This window comes from Vicugna pacos, chromosome 17, assembly GCF_048564905.1.
Source record: "Vicugna pacos chromosome 17, VicPac4, whole genome shotgun sequence".
Classification (NCBI taxonomy): domain Eukaryota; kingdom Metazoa; phylum Chordata; class Mammalia; order Artiodactyla; family Camelidae; genus Vicugna; species Vicugna pacos.
In genome coordinates, this window is record NC_133003.1 from 51,108,499 (window position 1) to 51,127,912 (window position 19,414).

Below are 19,414 nucleotides of genomic sequence, written 5' to 3' on the forward strand. Positions count from 1 at the left end.
AATGCCCTCAAAAGCTGAAAGAGAAAAAAAAAACCCACCTAATCTAGAATTTTCCTCCTAGTCAAACCTTCATTGAGGAATGAGGGTAAAACAGAGACAATTTTAGACAAAGACATCAAATTTACATCTCAGATATCATTTCTGAAAGGACTACTAAAAATGGATATTCTTCAGGAAGCAGAAAATTGAATCCAAAAAGAAGTAGTGGCATGAAAAAAGCAATAGGGACTAGAGAAGTTGGTAAACATGTGAGTAACTCTAAAACAAACAAACAAAACCAGAAAAAACCTGACTGTTCAGAACAATAAAAATAATGACTAACTCAGGGAGTATAAAAACAAGGTGAAATTAAGCAAAACTATGTGCAGGGGAGTAAAGAGAAAAGAGGAATGATCACTGGTAAAACATACTGAAACTTGGGAGGACAGCAGAGCTGCTGATTGAATTTATACCTAATGAGTAAAGTGGGCATGATTTTTTAAAGTTAAGGGTAACCACACAAAAGAGAGGAGTAAATGTGTAATTACCAGACAAAGGAAAAAGACTTGCATAAAGGAACCCATGCAAGAAAGCTCAACTTGGCATAATTTGTAATAATATTCAGAATAACCCAACTGTGCATCATTGGGAGAAAAGATAAATACATTGTGATATAGTCAAACAGTGAAAATAAATGAGCCAGGGTTTTATGTGTTACCGTGAATACATGTCAAAATTAAAACATTGACTGGAAAAAGGCAGCCTGGAGACAGATTTAGAATAACACCACTTATATAAAGCCCCAGACAAGCAGAAGAGTCTGTATGTAGTTTATGTATATATACACACGTTGTAAAATTATGGAAATATATTTATGGAAATAATACACGTTAATTCAGAATAGCTATCTCTGGGGAGGAGAGGTAGGGGGGATGGGACTGGGGAAGAATGTGCAAGAAATTTCAACTGTGTAGTTAATGTTGCATTTCTTTTTTTTAAAAATCTGAAGAAAATATAGAAAAATATTAAGATTTGACAAAGCTAGGTGGTGGATAAACAAGTATTACATCATTCTCTAAATATTTCTTTATGCTTGAAATTTTTCTTCATTTAGACAAATGAGGAACTTAAATTTAGAGAAATGTGTATAGTTGCTGAGGACTCTAATTAGTTAAGTTTATTTTTTTGCACAGTAAGGCACGACATAAGGTGATGGCAGGAATTTAGACGGATACTACTGCATCTGATTAAAATTCAAAGCTTTAAGGAAGTAAACAGACTTGTATTTCTCCAAGGTCATGTTTTCCCTAAGTGGAGTTTGCCTAGAGAAAGTGACACTGAGTAAAATCTCCGATTTGTCCAGTTTCCAGTATTGCTGCTTTACTCAGGTTTGATCTGACCAATTCAGAAGAATTTCATTAAGTTCTAGTCCTCATGCCCTCATGACACAAATGGAGCGTTTTCAAAGAGAAGCCTTTGGGCTGAAACTGTTCAAGAGAATAGGGGCAGTGTAGCTTGAAGAAGTGAAGTCTCAAGGGGACCTGTTCACTGTCCTCGACACTGCAGACATTTACAAGGAAGGAGCAGACTGGCTTTATATGGGCAAAGCCAAAACCAAACAACAAGCTACAAGACAGCAAATTTTGGCCTGGTTTAAAAGTCAGTTGTCTGAAAAGGAAAAAAATAAATTAAAACCCTGAAAAATAGTAATTTTTCTGATGACTCCTTGTTATGAACACTGTAGTACAGATTCTTGCGTTGAGTGGGAAGTGGGATTTGATGACCTAGTTTTAAGTTTCCTACACATGAGTGATAAAGACAGACTGTTATGTCTTTAAGCCATTCAAGTGAACATAGACACATATCAGAATGGCTGACACAAAGAGGGAAGCTACTTTTAGCCTCAGAATTTCAGCTTTATCTTAGAAGAATCCCCAAAATACAAAATTGAGAACCTGGGAAATAAACAACATTCAAGTAGAAATTTCTTTTCAAGAGAGTACTTGTCAAAGTCTCTGTTTCATCTTTCCCAAGATTCCAAATTATTAGTTTCACATTTAGATGAATTCCTAAGCTACACAAAATTTCTCCCATTCACCCTATAGTCAGAATTTATCACTCCTTTCTCTGTACTGTAAACCAAACAGAAAATCATGTATGTAGAGTGTCTGGGATGTCTGTTCTAAATTAACAATGTCTTTGAAGTTTAAGTTCTCTAACTCTAAAAGAGGACAAGAACTTTTTATTTTTTATTCTAGTAAAATACACATAATGTAAAATTTACCTTCTTAACCATTTTTAATGTACGGTTCAATAGTGTTAAGTATATTCACATTGTTATGTAATCAATCTCCAGAACTCTTTTCATCTTGCGAAACTGAATCTCTCTATCCATCAAACAACAAATCCCTATTGAACACAAGGAAATGTAGATATTTTATCATGTAAGATGTGATAAAAGAAATAAAGAAATTTTAAAAGTATATATGCCTTAACTAAAAAGAAACTGAAAACTTTAATTTCAAGAGTTGAGGAGTTATTTAGAAACCTGGTGAAGAAAAGAATTTTCTCTTGAAAGCTGCTATAAAAAAAAGAATTAATATTTATAATGGTTGATTATTAGTGAGGAAAGTACCAAATTGTATGTAAAGGTGTTAGTTCTGTACTGTCTTGTGTGAGCATCCATTTTTAAAGCTGTATTTTTACTACAAAAATCATACTTCCTAGGAAGCCATTTAAAAATTGTCATAGAAATTGTGATGCTCAATTGTTTTCATTACAAAATTTTATTTTAAAATTAAAATAGAACGCATGCATAAGGTGAATATTTTAGAAAATTATTAGTGAATAGAGTTTTTTTTCATGAATTCTCTTTAAAATTTATTTTGAGTAATTCCACATTTGAGAAGTAGTGTGACGTGACTAGCAAGATCTGCTATGGAGTCAGTTTGCATGGTCTCAAATCCTGAATCCACCACTCAGTAGTTGTATGACCTTGAACAAGTTAGTCTCTCTGTGCCTTAGTTACCTTATCTGTGAGATTAGGAGATAATGCTAGCTGGCTTGTATGGTTGATGTGAGGATTAAATGAATAAGATGTGTAAAGTCAGCACAGTAACTAGTGCTTACTACGTACTTAATAAATATTAGCTATTATCAGTTTTACCGTAATTGATGTACTTCTGGTAGTTGGACTCTGGGATAAATAATCCTCTATGCCTCTGGTAATGCTAGTATATTTTTATTCTTTGCATCAGAGCTGGATAAGGTCTATAATCCCTTCTCCTACCCTCCATCCAGTGCTTTGCGTATGGCTGGAAAAATAGTAGGTACCTAATCTGATGAATCTTTGTTGAGTAAGTAAATTGTTAGAATATTTTTAAAAATTTATAGAATATATTTCACTATAACAACACTGGATAATAGACTCCTTTTCAAAGGAATGTATCCAAACACTAAGGGTAAAATTCACAGGGTTTTCAGGCAAATCAGTTTGGGTTGTTTTTTAAAACTACTCTTTAGTCTTGTTGAATGTGAGGATCATGTATCCTCAGTGGCTCATTAGAGATGGTTGAGAGGATGGATAGATTCATTGCGGAGAAGGGAGCCAGAACAGTACCATATATTTCTGTACTTCCATACCAAGGCACGAGCTTCTATCCACATGCACCCTGAACTGAAGTTGGTGTAACAAAAAGAGCTCTATTGAGAAGAGATCAGTGTTCCCACTTTGTGACCTTGGGCCACTTTTCTCCTTTAAGCTTCAATTTTTTCACCTATAAAAATGAGAGGATAGCATCTGAGATCCATTTCTCCATTCCGAGCACGCATGGCTCCATGTTGCTAAACTCGGGTGCATCTGGGAGCCTGTGGCATATCTCTCCCAGGACAGTGCCAGTTCTTCTCCCAGCCTGCCAAAATTCAGTTGTTAGTGCCTATTCTGGTGAATGATATCTCCTCTTGAATTGTTGCCAGATGGAAAATTGTAGAACGGAATGTGCCACCTGGGTTTGGATTTGGAAATCCAAAGTGTTGTTGCCTTGAGGTACAAAGATGAGTCTGCCCAGCCGTGGTGGTAAGTAGGCTGATAATACCAGCCATGGCAATTTGCACTTGACTGGGAAAAGAGGGTCACATCTTCTCTGCTTATGAGAACGGAATGAGGGGAGAACTCTTTTCTTATTTCCTTTTAGCAGTTTGCTGTTAGAACCGTGTCCTGGTGATGCAGTTGCACAAACAGAATCAATGTATCAGTAAAATGAAAAAAAAATTTCCTATGCTTCTGTAATGCTCAGCTGTTTATATTCTTTATCACAACTTGATCTCACAAGCACTCTGAATGGAAATTAAGTCCTCAGTTTCCACATCTTATATAATTTATGGATCTCTGTCTGTTGATCTCTGTCAGTTGAATTCCACTGTTCGATTTTTGGAAGATTGCTTTGCTTGCTCTAAGGAGGCAGTGTGATAGAATGCACCTGCCTCTGACTAGGTATCTGACCTTGAGCTAATCAGTGTCTCCTCTCTTTGAGCCTCTGTTTTCTCGTAAATAAAAGGCTTCTAAACAAAAATTTCCCTTTCAGAAAGCTGAGGAAATATTGTGTTATTAATGTTTCATATGAGAGTAAAACCTCTAAGCACTTCAGTATCTGGTATGTTGATTTGTACCTAAAATAGAACATTAAGACAGAGAATGGTCTCATCGCACATTGTTGTAGGTGACCGTATTCCTGTCTACATTTATAAATGCCTGGTCAGCATTTGAACAATGAATCCATTTTGTTGAAATGCTCTCCATTTTGAAGGACTCACGCAGGCACACTGTTTAACCCAGTGGTTTTTATGTAAAGAGGGGAGAAAGGGATCTAAGACGTGTGAAAGGGTGCTGTGCTAGATACTTTACATACTCATTAATTCTTTCAACAAATATTATTGGGTACCTGACATGTTCCAGGCATTGTCACACAGCTCCACATGGGATTGATAAAGCAGTTACCACAACAGCAAGGTCTCTGCGCTCATAGAACTTACGTTTTGGTTTGGAGAGATGAATAATAAACACACAGTCAAGGAAATTTTAAAATAAAGACAATATCTATGAAGATTATATAAAGAGAGTGATTGGGAAGGGAGGAGACTACCTTAACTCAGAGAGTCAGAAAAAAACATCACTGAGGAAGTAATGTGTGAGCTGAGACTTGAATCATGAGAAGATGCAGGACATGCAAAGATCTGGGGGAAGGTTGTATACAACGGCAAGTGCGGTAGCCCGGAAGAGATGGTGAGCTTAGCGTTTTGGATGAGTACATTAAAGGCAGGGTCATTTAAATCTAACAAACCTTAGAAGTAGGTGTTATCCTTATCTTACAGGCGAAAATTCAAAGAAGTAAAGAGCCCAAGTTCAGGTAGTAAACTGATGACCTGAGATTTAAACCCAGGTTAGTCTGGGTCTAAAATCCAAGCTCTTTCCACTGGGCCATGCTTCTCAGCAGTTGATTAACATGAAAAGTTTTTGAGTTGGCTTGAATAACTCATTTCCATGTAACATGATGGGGAAAGTTCGTTCTCTTTCTCCCTTTTGATTCAGGGAATGAATAACCCACCTGAAAGGTGTAAATGGCTATTTCTTTTTGGCATTTAAGGAAGATATACTATTGTGTATTCTTTAAATACTGTTTTCTATTACTATTGTGGTTCTTCATTCAAGTCCCAGGTGGGTGGGTGTCCTCTGCTGGGCATCAAGCAATAGGTCTTTATTAACAGTGTTGTTACAGGGTGGATGTTTGTGTGTCCCCATTTCACCTCCCCACCAATTCATTCGCTGAAACTCTTACTCCCAATGTGATGGTATTTAGAGGTGGGGTCTTTGGGAGGTAATTAGGTTTAGGTGAGGTCACGAGGGTGGGGCCCCAGTGATGGAATTAGTGTCTTATAAGAAGGGGAAGAGAGACAGGAGCTGTCTTTCTCCACCATGTGAGAACACAGCAAGAAGGTAACTGCCTGCAAGCCAGGAAGAGGTTTATCAGGAGTCAAATAGTTCAGCACTTTGACCTGGACTTCTCAGCCTCTAGAACTGTGAGAAATAAATGTCTGTTGTTTAAGCACCTAGTCTGTGGTATTTTGTTACAGCAGCTGAGGAGATATATGTCTCTATCTATCTATCTCTATATATAGATAATACGTAGAAAATAGATTATATATTCTTTCTCTCTATATTTATATAGGTATGGAAATAGAGAGAAAAATATAGGTGTATTTATAGATATATAGAGAAAGAGAGAGAGCTTTATTATAAGGCATTGGCTGATGCATTCATGGAGGCTGAGAAGTCCTAGGATCTATTGGACAACTGGAGACCCAAGAGAGATGAAGGTATAGTTCCAGTCCAAGTCTGAAGGCCTGAAGACCAAGACAGCTAATGGTATACCTTTCAGTCCAAGTCCAAAGGCAGAAGGCTGATGTCCCAGCTCAAAAACAGACAGAGAGAGTAAATTCTTCCCTTACTCCACCTTTTTTTTCAGTCAGGCCTTCAATGGATTGAATTAGGTCCACTCACATTGGAAGGGCAGTCTGCTTTACTCAGTCCTGATTCAAATGTTAATTTCATGTAAATATCAATGCAAATGTAATGCAGAGACACCTTCACAGACACCCCCAGAATACTGTTTAGCCAGTCTGGACACCTGTGGCTCTGTCAAGTAGGCACAAAAAACTAACGCCGGTGTGCTTTGTATAAAGCATTGGTGAGTGTGAGGGTGCATGGCTGGGGCCTAGGAAAGAGGTGTAAGACAGTGTGCACCATCTGAGGTGATACAGTAGGGAGGAAGAGGCACAAATAAAATCAGCTGATGATACTAAGCTGAGTCTATTTAAAATGACAAGCTAATGCGTTTCAGACTAAGCTTTCAGAGGAAGGAGAAACCACTGCAGGGGCGAGGACAGGGAAGATTTCAGAAGGGAGCCAGACTTGTTTTGGACCTTGAAAAATAAGGAGAGAGACGATTTCTTTTCTTTTTTTAATATTACTTTTCAAGTGGTCTCTAATATGCCTTAGGATGCATGCTAAAATGATTTATAAAAATTGTACTAGAAAAGAAAGTGGAAAACTCTCCATCCAGTTTTCTTGAGACTGGAATAACCTTGACAATAATTTGGATAAAAACAATTAGAAAATGGTATTTGTCCTATTCCACTTGAAAATCTAGATGCATTTGTTCTTTGTAATATATTAAATAATAAAATACAATTAGGTGCTAAAAAGAACATTCTGTGATATAGTAAAGATTTATTCCTGGATCCAAAGGCTGGAAGAAAAGTAGAAAATCTATGATTGCTTCACCAATGAACTCTCCCAAGCATTTATGGTAGAAATAATACAAGTTTAACAAAAAAATCTTACTTCCCAAATCATTCTGTGAAGCCAGCATTATTACTCTGACACCAAACCAGGCAAAGACACTACAAGAATAGAAAACCACAAACCAAAATCCCCAATAAACATAGCTGTAACAATTCTTAACAGCATTTTAGCAAATTGGATACCATGATATATAAAAAGAATCATGCATCATGACCCAATGGGATTCATCCCAGGAACTCAAGTTTCAGGTAACATTTAAATATCAATGTAATTCACCCCCCAGCAAATGTAATAAGAAAAAAAAAAGTATAAAAAGTCTTTGAGATTACCTTCTTTGTGTGTGTAAATGTGTGTGTGGTGAGAACACGTAGCAAAATTTTGTGGTAAGAACTCTTAGCAAATTTCAAGTTTACCATACGCTATTGTTAACTAACATCCCCATGCTATACATCAGATCTCCAAAACTCATTCATCTTGCATAACTGAAACTGTGGGCTCTGATCAACATCTCTTCATTTTCCCCTCCCTCAGCCATTCTATTCTCAGCTTCCAAGTTTGACTGTTTTAGATTCCACATATAAGTGAGATCATACAGTCTTTATCTTTCTGTGTCTGCCTTATTTCACTTAGCATAATGTCCTCCAGGTTGATCCATGTAGTTGCAAATGGCAGCATTTCCTTTTTTTTTTTTTTTAAGGCCAAATCATGTTCCATCTTATGTATATATCATATTTTCTTTATCAGTTTGTTTATCCATGGACATTTAGGTTGTTTTCATATATTGGATACTGTGAGAAAAGGGTGTTTTCTAAATGCAGCAACAGACAGAAGTGGTAGTTTGACAAGAGGTCGTTGGGAAACAGTATCTGAATGGCAGATTGACATAGTGTCTGAATTCAGAGTCTGAATGTTAGTAGGACAGGGCTCCTGCATGTGCTTGTGCAGGTTGTCCACTGCACAAGGGCACTTGACTGAGGAGACAAGATGGGGTGAAATGCAGCCCCACCTTCTGCTTGCCAAGCCAAGTTCCCTGGTGTTAGGAATGTCTACCTGGAGGAAGGAACGCCTTTTTCTAATTCAGACTCTGCAGCAGTCTTTCAGGACAGAAGTAGTGGGAGAAAAGTTGAGGACAGAAGAGAGGGGCCAGATCACAGAGCATGTTTCGAGATGGATAGCTTTGACCGTAGTGGTGAGTGTGGGTGTGGTTTGTGACCCGACACTGGAATTAAATCTGGAGATTCGCCAATCTGAGATCCCTGTTTCTCTGGTATAAAATAAATCCATATCTTTTGAAAATTATATTTGCTTGATGTTTCTCCAAAGCAAACTTCAATACTGACCTACTTAACTCCAATATAAAATCAGCCTGATTTAATTTTATAAGCCAGTCATGCAAAGTGAACGACTCCAAAGCATTCTGTTCTGTAGCTCCACTATAATTACAGACAGATGCTTCTCATCTTCCCCCCATGTGAATCCTGAGTTATAGGATTCTTTTTTCCCTCTGTGTTTGATAATCTTGTTATCTTGTGATGCTGCATCATTTAATTATTCCCCAAAATAGAGATCTTCAGAAAATCTGCTCAGAAAAAGTGATTTGCTGTTCCTAACTGAAGTCACAGCTGGTGTGTTTACTCAGAAATTAGTCATTTTCAGAACTCTGAGATTGCTGTTTTTCTCAAGGGGTCTTATCTGCCATCTAAGTCTGTTGCAGCCCTCCTGCAGATCTGTTGAGGGAATTTTATAAACTCCAGAGAAGGACTCACTAGGTATCCTCAGAGATCTGCAAGCCCAGGACTCTATCAGATTGAGCCTGGCTCCTCTCTCTGATATCACCCTCCAAATGTCTAGCTGCGTTCAATTCAGTAATTCCATACACATTTCCTGAGCATCTGCTATGTGCCAAAGAGTAGGACAGGCCTCGGGGCTACAAAAATGACTTGAGCACAGTCCCCACCTAAAGAAATATGCAGTCTCTAAACTTACCATCACAAGTGCTGAAATTGAATTTTAGTAGCTCTGCCACCTACTCACTGCTACTTTTAAGCAAGTCACTTAATTTATCTGAGCCTTCTTTTCCTATAAAACCAGTAACATTGAAATGACGTTCCTGTAAGGCATGAAATATCGTGCGATTAATGTGGTTCTCTGGGAGAATAACATGGAGAGCGTATACGGGCACTCAAGTTCTCTTTCTCTCCTTTACACCCTTCTGTCCCCTTCAGATCTTTACCTTTACAGACTGAAGAAGACTCATTATGCCAATCTTTCCTAAAATCAGAGCCTTTTCATTTTGTTCTGTTTTTCTCTGGGCCATTTCAACTTTAATCATGTCATTTGTGTTTAGATAAGTGGCCCTTTAATATGCTGTATCACAAATATGTGAAAGTACGATGCCTCGTCCAAGATGAGGTCAGAGTGTGAGAAACTGTTTATGTTGAGTTTCCAATAAACTTTCTGATGATAACCAACAATTTTTCACCTTTCACTGTCTCAGTCTTTTTGTGTTTTGTCTGTGACATCTCACAGGACTAATGTCCTCAGGAAACATTTTCTGTCATTTAAGGTTCTTTTTCTGGATTGTAGTTGAGCACTCATGATCCCCTGATAAAATCATTTCCCATTGAATATGTTTTCTTACACTTAGTCACATTAAAACTCCTCTGCCACTTTTCTGCCCACGTCCACATCTTCTTTCACGTTATCCCTCATCAACTTGGCATTTTAATCCTTGGAAGAGCGGAATGCCATCTGCAAACTTGGCAATTTCCCCATGCACTCTCTTCCAGATCATTTATATGAATGTTCACTAAGACACCATGCAGCTTGCTTTCTATCTAAGAAGTACTTTAGTTGCAGAGAATTTGATTTAACAGTTTAATCACTGAATTAATAATGTCAGAAACCAGCCACAGAACATTGCTGTTATCCAGAAAAGTGTTCACTTCTTCCTATTATCTGTTTCCTATTCCTAAATCAATTATCCATAATAGACATTTCTCTATGTACTGGAAGAAAATTTCATGGTTCACGAATTAGATGACAAGTCCATAATTGAGTTAAGAACCCCTTTTCCAGTATAAAGCCTACCTACTTGAGGTCTCACTTAATGTCCTTGTTCCAAAACATCTATAGGTGTCCAATACTACTTTCTATCACTTAATTAAATCCTATGTTTAAATATCACTGTCATTGGCAGCTAGCATCTATGTTCCTAGGCCTAATCAATCGATTGATCAGTCGAGTTGCCAGATGAGTGTTGTGCAGTAGCTATTGGTTTGCCATGTACCAGTAAAAGAGCAAGTCCTGAAGTCTAGTTACTGCACCAGCTTCCCAAATGATCTCGAGCCCTGGTTGGCTCCCTCCAGTTTCTTCCATGTTCCAGATACATCTTAGCACATCTGATCGTTTCACCGCTCTGCTTTAAAATCTTTGACAGTGTTTTGGGAGACAGTTGGGAAAACTTGAATATAGACTCAGTAAAGATATTTAAAATTACCGTTAATTATTAAATAATAAATATTATTAAAAAATGAGTACCCTAGGATAGGTAAACCCATAAAGAGAAAGTAAATTAGAGGTTTACTAGGGACTAGAGGGGAAGGAGGCAGGGAGGAATGGGCAATTGTTGCTTAATGGCCACAGAGTTTCTGTTTTGAATGATGAAACAGTTTTGGAAATAGTGATGTTGGTTCCACAACATTGTGGGTGTACTAAATGCCACTGAATTATACACGTGGAAATGGTTAAAATGGCGAATATTTGCTGTATATATTTTGCCGCAACAAAAAAATGTTTAAGCTGTTACCAGTTAGAGATAATACTTAAAATGTTGTAAGAGAAAGCACATGATATTTGGAATGTGCTTTAAAACACAGAAACAGTAGTCCCAACAACAGCAGTGAGGGTGATACATGGAAAAGACAGGCAAAATGCTGATAAACACTGAAGATAGAGTTTTTCATAATAGAAAACTTAAACAAGATCTTCTGGAGGCTAGCCATCACGTCCCAGCTACTCAGCCTGACATCTGAAGGTCTTGGACAGTCTGGCCCCTTTCTCTGGAGCTGAGACCTGCAGAGCCCCTCCCCCAGTCAACGGGGCTTTCAGTTCTGCTTTCTCCTTCTATGAGGCAAATTCCTCCTCATTCTTTAAGACTCAGCTCGTCTCTGGGGCCTTCCCAGACTCCTCCAGGCCAAGAGAACTCCCTCCGTTGGGTTCCCACAGTGCCTTGTACGGTGATCCTGCTCCCCACTGCCCTGGGGGCTCCCTGCAAGCAGAGGAAGCTGACTTTTCACTGAACGTCTTTCTGAGCTGTGTGCAGCTTTTGTGGCTGTTGTAGTTGTGTGCATTCAATATTTTTTTAAGGGACTTCTCCCTTAAAAAAGCGGGAATGTGAATACTAGTTATAACGCGTAAGAGTTGAAAGGGACCTTCGCAATCACCCGTATGCACACAGGTCTCCCTTTCTAGACTGTGCTTTCTCTACTTGCCAAGTCCTAATGCATTTTTACATTTTCAGCACCTACCACTGGGTGTTCGGTAAATTGTTGCTGAATTTGCTGACAAATTACAGGCTTGCTTTCTACAGATGGCCAATTAACTATCTAGGTATTTTAGAAGAAATAGTTAATTTTCAGGGGCGGTTTGTCAGAGCAGCAAATAAGCACCTGGAGGGCCACCACTGGGTCAGGGAGCCAGCGAAGCCAGGGGGTGAGGGAGTGCAGCGGGTGCGCAGCACACATCTTGCCAGGGGGTGGCGGCAGGAGCTCACAAACTCTCCAAGACCCTCAGGCCTGGTTTTACCCTTCGCGTGTAGGATGGGAAATAGGAACCCTCTCCTATTCCTGATTTATTTTGTACCTTCTTTATGCCTCGAGACACTTGACCGAAAGAACAGGGCCTGAGTTATAGACACTAAGAGCCAGAAACTAGGCACCTTGTTAGAGATAAGTGTCCAGACAAGTGCTAGGCATTTACTAGGGGCATTGTTAGTGCTTTTGTCTTCTAGCTTGAGGTTTCCACCCTTGTGCAGGCCTCAGGCACCCAGGGAGGGTGTTCGGTCCTTTAGTTCCAGTGTGGATGGAGATTGAGAACAGATTTTCACGTGGGGAAGAAGAGGGAAGAAAGACCATGACACCGGGATGTGCACAGGCGAGAAGAGAGAAGATGGCGGGGCCTGCAGAGACAGACTCAGTCCACCCAGTCCTGAGGGTGGCCTCCTCTGATTTTCTACATCTGTCCAGCCAAAACCATCACTCCTACCATCTCCAGTCAGTAAGCAAGCACTGATTGTGAATAAGTACACAGCTCGGGGAAGGAGCTGGAAATTTATGGATACGATGATTATATTTGTTCAAGCGTTAGCTCAGAGCATATAACAATGGGACATAATCAATATTGAAAATCCAGTTTGTTGGAAAATCCAGGGCCCATACATGGATGGTCCTTGCTCTGAAGTAGAGTTGCATAATCCAGTGGTCTGAGGCTGGGGTGGGAGAGAGGTATCACAGGTTATTAGACAATTGAGTTTGAAAGGTGACATCAGATGATGATGCTATGAACCAAATGTGATGAGTAGACAGTAAATGGGAAGAAAGTTCAGAAGAGGAAGAAGCCCTGGCCGTGGTATTAGTAAAACAGCAGTTAATACCTGGTGCATAAATGTTTGTTGCGCTTTGCTGATAGTACTTCATATTTACAAAACATTTCAGAGTTCCTGAAACACTTTCATGTCAGTGATTCTCATCTGGCTTCATTAAGTCTTAACAGCAACTTGTGAGTCAGGTGTTATTAAATGAGATAAAATACAGAAAGCACTTAGGATAGTGATTAGGAGGTAGTGAATGTTTGCCATTATTATTAAAATCATCATTAGCCCTATTTTATACATGAGGAAACTGAGGCTCAGAGAGGCTGTTACTTGCCCAGAGTCACACAGCTGAGAAGTGGTAGAACTCAGCCTGAACTCAGTTCTCCTGGCTCCTATTTCCAGAACTTTCTCCATTATCCCGTCTATAAAGAGGGAGTATTTAAGCTAAGCTTGCCAAGGCTCAGCCAAGTTTTGAGGCAGCCTTAGCAGAGAAGTCTCTGATGATGTCTCCTCAGCCTTCTGAGCCCTAGTTGGCAGATGGTTGGGAATTGCTGAGGATATTCTGTGCCCTGAGTAAGAAGAGTTAAATCTGGGAGCATCTACTCATTTTAGCAGCAAGAGGAGATGGTTCATTGCCTAGTCCATCAAGGAAGCTGCAAGTCATTAAACTCACATAGATCCTCAGCTGCTAGGCTTGTTAAGAAAATGTTACAATAGGGGGAAATTGACAACACAGAGACCATAGATATTTTTAGTCTGTGTCTCAAGGATGTACATCTTGGGTTCTGTTTAGATTGAGCACAAGAGGGTGAATTTGGATTGATTTGACAAGACTGGCAGTCAGAAAGTCCTTACTGCGCACCTTTTCTGTGCCTAGCATATGCACGGGACTGTGGGGGCACCCAAGAGGGGCAAAGTAACTTTCCCAAACTTTCAAACACTGGGGAGAGTGATATAATTTTTTTCTTGGCTGGGGGGAAGTGTGCCAACATCAGTAAAAACTCTTGTGTCTATTTCCTGCACCAGAAATTCTTCAATAAATTGTTTATCTTTCTAATGTACAATGTGGTGTGACTGACTACAGTTGATAATACAGTATTATATACTTAAAATTTGCTAGAAGAGTAGATCTCAAGTGTTCTCATCACACACGCATGCACACACACACTAGGTAATAATGTAAGGTGATGAATGTGTTAATTAACTGATTGTGGTTATCCCATTTCACAAGGCATACATATATCAAATCATCATGGTGTACACTTTAAGTATTACAATTTTATGTGTCAGTTATACCTTAATAAAGCTAGAAAAAATTTATCTTATGAATATATTCTTAAATGTAAGCCATTGTAGGTCTGTTTGTAATAGCAAAAACAACCCCCAAACTGGAAATCTAAGCACTCACCAGTAAATATTGGTTAAATTACTGTATAACCTTCAAATGGAATCTCCTACAACTATTAAAAAAGGAAGAGGTCTATCTGGATGTGCTGGAAAAAATATCACTAAGATGTATTTTAATTGAAGTATAACTGACTGACAATAATATATTAGTTTCATGCATACAGCATAGTAATTCAGTATTTTTCTAGATTATACTCTATACAAAGTTATTATAAAGTAGTAAATAGTAGGCTATCCCATGTTCATGGATTGGAAGAATTCATATTGTTAAAATGTCCACAGTACCCAAAGAACTGATAGATTTTTAGGTACAATAAAAAAAAATTAAGGTTCAGAAAGGAAGAGTTTATATAGCATGATGCTGTATGTATGTGTGAAGCATGTATGTATTCAGACATTTGCACACATTTTCCCGGCGCTGGAAGGGTATGCTTGCAACTGGTAATTGGGAGTATGTGTGCTGACAGAGGAGTGGAAAAGGAGAAATGTATTTTTCATCTTTTTCTTTTAAGTGGTTTTGAAGATAGATTGATTGGTTTAACCATGTGACATACTTTTTTTCCCCTTAATTTAAGCCACTTGCCTACGGTCACACTGCCAAAAAGGGGCACAGCTGGGATTCCCACCCAGCCTGTGATTCCAGAGCTCTGTGATCCAGAACCCCTTTGGATCCTAGCACACTGCCTCCTAACATTGCTCTCTTGGGATCAGGAAGTAATTCTGTCACTTGCTTGTAAGTTACAAAACTTTTCATGAAAACACCTGGGGGAGTGTGCTCATTCTCCAGAAGAAGGGTCTGTGCCCCAATGCCTGCCATCTTGGCTCTTTCTCTGTAGGACTGTGGCTCAGCCAAAGAAGGTCAGTGACCTTGAGGCAGGAAACACAAACTAAGGTTTCCAACAGGACAAACCACCTTAAGGAAAAGGCATTAAGATAATTGGAGAGGTGGGGGTGGGGAGAAGACATGAAAACAGTATCATTAGCCAACTTGGTCAGCGGGCAGGTGCAGGAAGTGGCAGATAAATGCGGCCAGAATCTAAAAACATACTTCAATATCAGTGTTCAAAACCGACAAAATAAATGAGTGAATTAGAGAACTTGGGAGCATCTGAGTATCTAGAGATAAACTCCTAGTTCTAAGCTTAACTCCTATGACCTTTTCTGGGATTTGAGCATGTTATTTAACTGCTCTGGGTTTGTTTCCCCATTGGCCAAAGGGATAGCATTGTCTGTCCAGGCTGCTTCACTGAGTTGTAAGGAACAAATAAGGCAAGGAATGTGCTTTGAAAATGCAAAGCATCCCTCAGAATGAGAGGTTATTGTTAGTGTCTCCAGACTCACCTCACAGGAGAGCTATTTTGAGACAGGAAGGTGGGAGGAGGCATCAGAAAAGCATTGTTGGAAACAAGGTAGACACCTCACCAACACAAGGAAGGAACCTCATCAGACCATGTACTCCAGTTCCTCGTTTTATAGTTGTGGACAAAGACCTACAGGTCCTCTAGATCTGCAGAGCAGTGATGACGCCATGTGCACACTATTATTTAGACCCATAAATAAGCTGGAGCAGTAGCCAAAGGGATGGGATGTGCTACAGGCCCCCTGCTTGAGGGGCTTGCTGGGCTGTGAAGGTGGAACAGGGTCTGGAAGCAAGCTGATGAAGCTGAGTAAGGAACTGGGGCAGAGGTGGGACTTCAGTGATCCAGCTCCACGATGGCTGAGTGCCTCTGAGGAACAATTTGAGGGTAGCCAGGGACTTGGATAGGACAAACGACAACTTCCTGGAACAGGCTGTTCCAGAAACCAGAGAGGAAAGGAAATAGTCTGGCCTGATCCTGGGTAGTTCACAGGAACCAGGGTAGGAAGCAGTGGTAGTGGAATTAGTGCTCACAATATCAAGTCCCTCTTGAGCAGAAGAAGGAAAACGGGAAAAGAAACATGCAACACAGGGCACGGGGCAAGTCCGTTTATGTAGTGATAAGAGTGAAGATGGAGAGAATGAAGGAGCAGAGGGAGACAGGGCCGTGCAGCGCCAGGGGCACTGGATTCAGACTTGGGTGTGAATCCTGGCTCTGTCACTAACTTGCCATGTGACCTTGAATCTGCCATTTTCCTCCTCTGAATCTTGGTTTCCTCATCTTGAACATGAATACCTTTCTCTGGATCTTGTAAGTCGTTATGAGGATTAAATGGGGTATTCTTGAAAGCAACTAGTACATAATTCCTAGAACATGATGCCCAATAAATGTTAGTTTATCCCTTTTGGAGAGGGACTTTTAGAAAACCTCCAGTGGAACATACTGATTTGGAATTTCAAGCAGTGGGAAAGCAAGCCCCACCTACCTAACAGGTACAGTGTGGAAAGTCCTTTGTTACGGATGGAAAACCAGCCTAAATACGCAGATGAGAAAATCTGGGAGGGAGGCTAGGTGAAAGGCACAGTAGCAATGTATATATAAATATAAGCGTAAACCCATTCCCCTTACCAGTGGCTGTGAGGCCATTAATGCATTAATGTGAGGTTCCTCCAGATCAGAGACAAAATGGGAAGATAATCAGTACAGTGTATGTAAGTTTGACTCATTCCCTTGACTACTCAGAAATACAGCATAAGTTTTGTGTTCAATTATAGTAGCTTTCTTCAGCCACCCCCCCCCCCTTTTTTCTGGTTAACTCTCCTTCATTCATTGTCCTTTAATCCTTATTTTGTTGGTTATATTTGCTTTTTAAATTATTAATTGCCTCAAATCATTTTTGGAAGTATGAGTATGAAGAAGTAGAATGGTAACAGTTTCTTTAGAAACTAAAACTCCAAAGGTGGAAACCAACTAGAAAATCTGAGTGAAATTAGGATGGGGGAACACAAGGGAACTATAGAGATTTATAAAATTGACCTAGGCTTTACCAGAGGTAACATTAGGGGAATTCCTACTTCTAGACTTCTTCTGTAGCTGAGGATATTATCATAAAATCACAAAACCTGAAAGTGAAAGTACTCTCGGTTTATTCCATGGATGGGCAAGTTGATCACAGAGCAGAGGCAGTGGTTTGCTTGAGGGTCCCTCATGGTGACCCAGTAGCAGAGCTAGGGTGCGACCCTGACCAGGTCTCTTGACTCTCATTCCAGGATCCTGTCTGCTATAGTCCTTTTTGTGAGAATGATTTTCTTGCCTTGAACTAATTTGTGTGGGTTTTTTTTTTTCTTTCCCTTTTCCAGGGCCAAGTGCTTTCGGGGCAAAAAAGTCCTTGGAGATTATGATATCAAAGTGGAACAGGTAACCAGCCTGGAGCCCAGGGTTGCTTCTGCGTCATCTTTGTTCTCTCTTGACATTCCAGAGTGAACCACCTCGTTCTGCCAAATGGAGAACAGTGTCCATCACTAGCATCCAGTCTCTCTATCTCCTCCCCCGACCCCCACCCTTTCCAGGACTGTTCTCTCTACTAGACCCAGTCCTGAAGGCTGCATTTTCAGCTTCCCTGACTTCTTTTCATGGTTCTGGTGTCTGGAGGGAGGCAAGCAGTGTGGCCCTTAGGGCCCTCTTGCAGTGCAGGGTTCTCAGGCTGAGGAACACTAGAGGAATATCTTCCTAGGACATGGCCACACCTCCATGTTGCTGGTGGTGTGGTCCTCCTGGGTGGTCCCACGTCTGCCATTCAGGTGTGTGGCCTCCAGTGGTGCCCCCTCTGTGCCTGAGGCTACTCTTCAGAGAGAACTTAGAAAAGAACACCGCCTGGTTTTAATGCAGTGAAGTGCTGAAAGGCTCGTTTTTAAAAAATATTCCTCTATCCTCTGCTTCATGATAAATAGAGGTTTGGTCCATCTGAGTGGAGAGGAGGATGTCCAGTTTAAAGAATATGTGTATTTTCTATGTAATGATAGAAGCTACTCATCATTCCTTACACAGTGCGCTGTGATTTACAGAGTACTTTTCCTATCCATTATCGCATTCTGTTCTTGAAATTACTTGTTAGATAGGCAAGGGTGATAAAAATTATTCCCATTTTTCAGGTGGGAGAAACTGTCCCCTGAGAGAGAAAGAGTAACCTGCCTATAGCATCTTGTGCATCTAGTGGGGGACAGAGCAGAACTAAAACCCAGTTGCCTAAACTAAAACTTAGTGCTTTCATGGCGAAGAAGGGCATGTTTGCCCCAGTTTGCATTCCCGCTCTGCAGCGAGGCAGCACAAAAGATACTGGGCTGGGAGTTGGAAGGACCTGAGTGTTGCTGCTGTCTCTGCTAACAAAAATTTTTGTTTGTCCAAAAAAGTCACTTAACCACTCCTTTGGTAGATAGGGACAATTCTCTCTGCCCCTCCTGCCTCAGAGAGTAGCTGTGAGAGTTAGATGAGGTCAGTTTGTGAAAATGCTCTGAAAACCGTAAATGAACGTTTGGTGGTAAGAATGCTGCTGCCGCCACGTGTAGGACTTGGCAGAGTCATGACTGTGGGCTGAGTCCCCTACTCTTATTTTTATTTATTTATTTTATCATAGTAAAAAAACACATAACATGAAATCTACCCTCTTAATCCCCTCCCGTTATTTTCCAGGCGGAGTTTTCAGAGCTCAACCTGGTGGCCCATGCAGATGGAACCTACGCTGTGGACATGCAGGTGCTCCGGAACAGCACCAAGGTTGTCCGGTAAGATCCTTTCTGCCCTCGGGGTCACTGTCATTCTCTCCAGGGTTACTGTCTGTGGCTTGCAGAGGTGGTTTCACAGTCAAGTGATGGAGTGGAATGGTATTGTTATGAATAGTGCACGGGACTGAATGGTATGTGCTGGGTGGACGTGGAAGAAGAAGGCAGAGGAAACCAGCCCCTGCCCTTAGGGAGGTCTTAGTCCAGAGGTAGAGAAAGCTTTGTGGACTCAGAGCTCACACGTAGAGGTAACTGGATTCCTGTCAGAGGTGTTCCAGGACTCCAGCCCTACCTCAACTAGGGCAGTCCTGTGCTTTTCTCTCTGAATATATTTCCCCTGAAAAACAGGATTCCATTGCTTAAAAAAAAAAAAAAAGTTTGAAAACCTCTTCTCTAGTTTAACCTCCTATTTTACATTGATTTGTTTAAATTCACTCAG

At 40.2% G+C, this 19,414-nt stretch overlaps 1 protein-coding gene across 3 annotated transcripts in view; it reads left to right on the forward strand.

The window, feature by feature from the left end:
• The window catches only part of SYN2 (synapsin II), a 154,079-nt gene that overhangs the window by 90,741 nt on the left and 43,924 nt on the right, over positions 1–19,414 (forward strand). For all 3 annotated transcript variants that reach the window (XM_072941872.1, XM_072941875.1, XM_072941873.1), the window contains exons 2-3: positions 17,557–17,614; positions 18,887–18,978. In XM_072941872.1, the coding sequence (XP_072797973.1) occupies positions 17,557–17,614; positions 18,887–18,978 (150 nt within the window). The remainder of the gene's footprint in view (positions 1–17,556; positions 17,615–18,886; positions 18,979–19,414) is intronic.